The sequence below is a fragment of the Frankliniella occidentalis genome, unplaced genomic scaffold, assembly GCF_000697945.3.
Source record: "Frankliniella occidentalis isolate FOCC.00 unplaced genomic scaffold, Focc_3.1 Scaffold24, whole genome shotgun sequence".
Lineage (NCBI taxonomy): Eukaryota > Metazoa > Arthropoda > Insecta > Thysanoptera > Thripidae > Frankliniella > Frankliniella occidentalis.
The window spans coordinates 2,060,016-2,066,691 of record NW_026267154.1 but is presented as its reverse complement, the minus strand read 5'-3'; the positions used below and the strand labels follow the sequence as shown (position 1 = coordinate 2,066,691).

At 44.3% G+C, this 6,676-nt stretch overlaps 2 protein-coding genes across 2 annotated transcripts in view; one reads left to right on the top strand and one right to left on the bottom strand.

Annotated features, from left to right (window-relative positions):
• LOC113210452 (tolloid-like protein 2) overlaps positions 1-6,676 on the top strand; it is a 45,501-nt gene that overhangs the window by 15,348 nt on the left and 23,477 nt on the right. The gene's annotated exons all lie outside the window — the stretch shown is intronic.
• Positions 782-3,428, bottom strand: LOC113210453 (uncharacterized). The gene is made up of 5 exons (XM_026428464.2): positions 3,272-3,428; positions 2,500-2,606; positions 1,936-2,094; positions 1,148-1,306; positions 782-1,041 (listed from the first exon to the last, which is right to left on the bottom strand). The coding sequence occupies exons 1-5, from the start codon at positions 3,285-3,287 to the stop codon at positions 880-882; spliced, it is 603 nt and encodes a 200-aa protein (XP_026284249.1). The 5' UTR covers positions 3,288-3,428; the 3' UTR covers positions 782-879.

Below are 6,676 nucleotides of genomic sequence, written 5' to 3'. Positions count from 1 at the left end.
GGGGGTACGCCGCCCCCTCCCTTACCAACCCGTCACGCCTGCCCCACAGCGCCGGCAGCGCGCCAAAACTCAAATCGACACCACCGGCGGCGGCGCAGCCGCTGCGTGGGGGTGAGAGGGGAGGCCTGTCAGACTGGCGGTGTAGGAGCGTGGCAAGACGCACAAGTTTTAAAGTACCCGCGACGTAAATCCCCTTCTCGAAAATAATGGCCTCTGGCAAGGGACACATCCTTAAAACAGTCACTGTAAAAAAAATGTTCGTAGATGTACTGTATGGTGTAATTTACTGTTTACAAAATTTGTTGTAGTACTTAACTAGACGCAACATCTTTCTTAATGGATTTTAATTTGACACACGATGCTTTTAAATTTACAATGCTGAATTGAATATGTACGCCACCTTCCTCTCCTTGGAATATTTTCCTGCATGTGCACGTAACCGGTACAACAATTTCTCTCAGAGCTGGGCTATGCATGCACTGCCACTGTGAAAAATATTCTCGTCAATTTACAAAACATTTTCTAAAAAATATTTACAGTTGGGCTCTTTCTACACCGTGACCGTTATTTAATCTAACGGGGTGCTCATCTCAGGGCGGATTGCCTACTCGCACGGGGCCATAAGGAGCCGTGGACAGCGAGCATAGGAAAAGCCGCCCGCACACTTACTTGCGGTACAGTAACTGCGAAAGTGAGTCAGACACCTGGTAGATGCGTTATTATCAACACAACACACCTAATACAGACTGCATAGTCATAATAATAAAAGTGAATAACACCGTTCCTGTCACACAGTTTAATTGATACCTTTTTAACTTAAATGACTGTAAGCTGGGGAGGAAGCCCTTGCCTCCTCGCATATCGAAATCTTTGCTCTTCCTACGTGGTCGGCTTAGGAATAAGATGAACTTCATTAATCAAGCACACGGCCATGTCGTTGCCAATCCCAGACATGATTCTAAACTTGTAATGTCCATATGGAACGATTGGGAAATTAGGAAAATTCCAATCTATCGGCTCTTGGTCCACCCGGTAAACTCCCTGCAAAGGAGGCGATGGCCACATTCAATTTTGACGTTTTACGTTTCTGCACGGTGCGTGCGGCGAGTTAGTTGCACAGGTTTAAATCAACAGCGTGTTTACTCACAGGATCTATAGAGCACGGTTTCTTTTCCTTCCCGAAGAAAAGTGAATAAAATCCGGGGATATTTGATACGACTGCTGTACAGGCCTTATTTTTAAACTCAAAGGTCAAACCTTTGTTGCTCCACTGATTTTTGGACCGAAGGTCCATGACTACTTTCAACTGTAATAAAAGATTTATATTAAGTTTTCCAAGCGGAACCGGAAATGGACTTAAAACACATGAAAAGAAAAAAAAATAGTTATACAGGTAACCTAATAACTCAATACAATGGTAAAATAAGTGTTTAATGTTGCACGTAAATTGATGTTTAAGTTCAAGTGTGCATTTTCTCTATCTAGTTAGCAAACGTCTGAAATCTGCACACCACGCAAGTGTGCAACTTGAGTTAAACACCATGTAATGTGCAACATCATAACTTGCACACGTTGGTGTTTAAATTGTGCACATTGTTTTACCAGTGAACGGGGAAACCATTTATCTAGCTCTGTAGGTAAAAATTTAGCAATTCCTCAAAAATAGCAATCTAGCTCAAAATTTTAAGTTGTGTTGCTAAAATTTTTGCTATGCCGTTAAACAGAGCTGAAGTTTTAAGTATTGGTTTAGCAATACTGCTCATCATTTTTCCTCGTAAAGACAAATGTGCTCAACATCGGAATCGGGGTCCACACGGGTCTCGGCCTACGTGTAGAAATACTGTGCGCAAAACTGCTGTTTTGTACCATCCAGCCACAGAACAGAGTGCCTGTCTGGCGAATGCAAACGTTGGGGGCTGCAGGTGCAGGTCTTACCCAGAAATTGTCGTCAATAGTCTTGTCGCCTGTGACGTTTCCTGAAATGAGTTGTAATTCATGTTTCTGAGGGTTATAGGGAGTGGTTTTTATGTTCCACGACCACGGGTACTGGCCTTCGCAAACAGAGAACTTTTCGGTCCACGCGAACCATGGGCCCTGAAAAATAGAATTTAGAATAGCGCCGTTAGTGATCAGTGAGCCGCACACGAGAGTGTGACACGTCACACATAGTCATATGTGTACACGTGTGATGTACACGTGTGACTATTTTGCCACACGCCCCACTGAAGTGTTTGTATTTAGCACGTTTCTTTGTGTTGAAGACAGTTATTGTTGTCATCTCTGCAAGCCCAAGGTGCGTGTCACACGTTCACATTATTTTCTGAATACATATGGAAAATACACGATTTCTTCTTCTTTGCAATACAAAGCTCGCAAATTCTTTGCAATGTTGCAAAGAATATAGTTTACAAGCATTTTACAGTGCAGGCATAGGGGTTATTCAGGAGATACACTGCAAACATGTACTCACTTGCGTTCGCAGAGAGGTGGTAAACTTACCGCAAACGGGGTGATAGCTTTCCCTTGGGTGACTGGCTGGTGCAGGAGCGCCACGAGTGCCACGATTGCGTACAACATTGAGTCGCTAAGGAGGGACAACCTGACGGCTGAGACAGAGAGAGTGCACTGAACCATTACCCATTTAGGGAGCACGAGCACGAGGAGGCGCACAAGCATTCAAGGGGGTTTTCACTCGGAACTTTTGTGTACTGTGTGTACTACATATTACGTGTATTACGCAATACGCGGTATTACGCCGGTGTTAAACAGGCTTTGCAACCATAATTCCATCATCTTAGAGCATATTTCAGTAATTTTAGGTATGGCACAATACCTAGTTTATGTGTACAGTGCTGTATTACGGGCGTAAAGACCCCCTCGCAACCAGGCGCACCACACGAGCACGGCCAGGCGCACGAGCACGGCCAGGCGCACGAGCACGGCCAGGCGCACGGCCAGGGCCAGGCGCACGGCCAAGCGCGCGATCATGGCCAGGCGTACGCGAGCACGGACATCTATCTGCTCTAGTTCAAACGTGCGTGTCATCGTCACCCAGTGAGAAACGGTTACATCGAAACCTTCGAAACGATATCAGACCGGTGGCGGACCTTGATCGACATCGGAAAGCTGTCGCGATTTTCGCGCTTTTGGAATATGATCCTGGAATGGCCACACACAATTTTTCGATACATCTGATATCGTTTTGATATCTCGATTTCATTTCCATTTCTCACCGGGCGCCAGCACACGACCGTGTTTGTGTTTTACTGACATCCTTCGCCAGCCATCTCTTCGCGTCGCCTTCGTTGACGCTGGATGGGGACGCCGCCGGCGACTGTCGTGCTCCGCGGCCTCGCCGTCAAGTCTACGCCCGTCCCCTCGACTTGGCGTGCCGGTGCAGCGGCGATCGCCTGGCGCGGGCCTGACGGCTCTGACTGACATGTGCCACAGATGATCGGATGAGCGGATGAGCGGATGAGCGAGGTCATGGAGCGCATACATCCAAGTTGGATAATCGCGAGCAGTTTTCTAAACTATCAATTCAATGCGACAAAGCGGATAGGCCTGGGTCAGATAATTATTCTTGCTTTTGGCGATAGCGTGTTGTACCAGCGAATAGTAATATTTTTGATCGAGGGTTGGAAATTTCCAAAATTTTCCAGAAAATTTCCGAAAAATGCCTGAAAATTTCCCGAAAATAACGGAAAACTTTCCAAAGTCTGGGAAATTTTCCATTTTTTCCCCAGATACTTTCAATTTTTTCCGGAAATTTTTCTGAAAATTTTCAGAAACTTCCAGGGCTTCCAACCCTAATCCTGGCGTGTCCGTCCAAACCGACGTCGTTTGCAGTAACCGTTTGCTCGCCGGGTCCGCAATCATCGTCTCATTTCAATCTGTCATGGGCCTGATGAGGGTTCCAGCGCAGCATGAACGGGGCTGCACCGAGAAAATCTATACCTCTCAAACAAGGAAATTTCGTTATTTCTTTTAAAAGTACAAGGCAAAATTTTTGCCTTGTTTAATGAGTCAAAAAGGTACCACCTTATACGTGCATTTCAAAGCACATTAAAGCGCGTTTAATGTAGTGGCGCTTCTATAGGGGGGAGGGGGGGTATAGGGAAGCACTCCCTTATTACTCCATCGACTCACCTCAGCCAAAACTCAGGTCGTCTGCGAGATCTGTATATAATTTATTCGTTCGCTTTGAAAACAGAAGGCTTATTACGTTTGTTCGCATGGCAGGTTATTATCGATTGAATATCGGCCTCGCTTGGCATTCTTCTGACATCTCAATTTTCGTTGCAGTTTTTCTCTGTTCCTTTTTTTTTATCGGGCGCCGGCCGTGGCGTGTCGAGTTCGGGCGCGCGGAAAAAAAAACGTGAAAATGGAAGCAGCAATAGGACACTTTTCTATTGAAGACGTATTACGTTATGCACGTCAACTGCGTTTAAAAAAAAAAGTTTATTATTTTGACACTTTAACCCGACAACCTTTTCATATTGAACTATCAAAGAATACTTACATGGAAAAAGAATTAGCTAAAAGAGCTTGGGCCAGTTGAGGAATTAGCTTATTATGAGCTCAGAGAGCTTAGGTATATATTAGCCTGCACAGTCCTTTTTTTAGGACAACTTGTATAGCTGTTTTTTTAGCTTCTCTTAACTGATGCATAAGCCTATTCTTTTTTTTATGTCTATATGGCATCGTTGTCTGGAGAGAGAAAGATGAAGACGAGGGTAACGAATTTTTCGTGTATATATGATGACTTCTCTGTGCATTTCTCTGACGGTGAACGGGCGGAAAAGAAAGACGGCAAGGTGGGAGGCAGCAGGGGAAGGAGAGAGAGAGGGGGGCGGGCGCTGGGCAAACTCGTGCGCCCACTTTGCCCTTCACTGATTGGGGGGCCCGCGCAGGGCGGAGTGTGTTCTCTGCCGAGTTTACAGAGCGGGCGACCAGCGGCGACCGACAGGGACCAGCGGCGACAAATAAAAGGAACGAGTGTTTCTAAAAAAACTGCGGGGGACACTGTGAACAAAATGTTCTTGTACACTGTGAAAAATTTTGTCGTAAATTTACAAAAAATTGTAAACTTGGTTTATAATTTAAGTTGTAAATTTACGACAGCACATTTTTTACTCGCCAAGGGATTTGAAGTCGATACAAACTGCATGTATTTTTACGATTTCAAATTGTAATTTTACGACTTGCGTCAAGGAAAATTTGCCTGTAAACCTACCTACTTTTTATCACAGTGTACGTAGTTTCACTGAGAGGAAAACCTGCAATAAAGAGTCGCAGGGAAAATGTTCCAGGGTGTGTGTTGTAAAATTGTAGTTTGGAATTATAAAATTACATGAACTCTGTACCGTCTTGGAATTCATTGACGAACGAGATAAAGATGTCGTAAATTAACAACATGTTTCGTGAATCGAAATTACAAAAATATTGTGTGAGACATTCGCTCACATGTCACTGTTAAAAATTCTGTACCCAGAAACAGAACTCATACAGATCGTCCGGTACTTCCATACTAAGGTCAAAATCTGTCCGGCTGGTATTTGAGGGATAAAGACTTGACATTGCTTGAAAACAACTTTCCTCCACAATAAAGTACAGTGCAGCGTACAGGATTACACTGTTTTCAAAATTACCAGTCCGCTCTGTAAGTGTTTACTGTTGTGATTTTTAACAGTGGTCGAGGTACAACACAATGATCATGCATTTTTTGTGTGTGACATTTTTTTTTGTCACCTCCACGTAAGTGTGTCAAATTTCTGAGTGTATTCACTTTACGCTCTCAGTGTACTGCAAGTACACCTTTGTCGAATTCCCCTAACTTTGGCGGCTCCCAGCGCCAGCTGCCGAGTGGTACGGGGTCTGACTGATTCGCGTCCAAATCTGGTTCTGACTTTGACAGGTAGCAAGGGGTATAGGGTGTGGGGGGTGGGCTCTCCATCAGATAAGCGACATTGTCATTGAGTCTCGTTTTTTTCTCAAACTTTCTCCCATTTTTCAATAAATCTGTGTTATTTGTCTGCCTTCGTGGACAGAAGGGGTGTGTCCGACCTTCTGTCACTGGCTTCACACTTTTCAATTGAAACTTTATTACTCCCTTCTTACAAGGGAACCCCGCCAAGTGTAAATTCCCGATTTTCATTCTACTTTGGGAAATTGTTGGTCTAAATATGTCATCGAAGGACACATCAAAGATTTTTGCTTAAATTCATATTTAGGGGTCATTTTGGGTATTTGTTCAAAAAGCTGCTTTTTCAATTATTTTTTATAACTTTTAAGAATGCTTCCCAAGGGGTAACTCGTCAAATTGCGGCCCTTTGGGCGAAAATTTCGTCCGTTTTGCTCTATCTGAAGCCGTTTAGGCGCTACCGCCACGTTTACGAGGAGCAATGCACGGGAATCACTGGGGCTTAAGAGCAGCGGTTGTAAAAAGCAGTCCCACAAAAAATGTTATAAAACAAAAGTTGTAGAAAAATGTAAGTTCTTCAATTTTTGTTTTACAATATTTTTTGTGGGACTGCTTTTTACAACCGCTGCTCTTAAGCTCCAGTGATTCCCGTGCATTGCCCCTCGTAAACGTGGCGGTAGCGCCTAAACGGCTTCAGATAGAGCAAAACGGACGAAATTTTCGCCCAAAGGGCCGCAATTTGACGAGTTACCC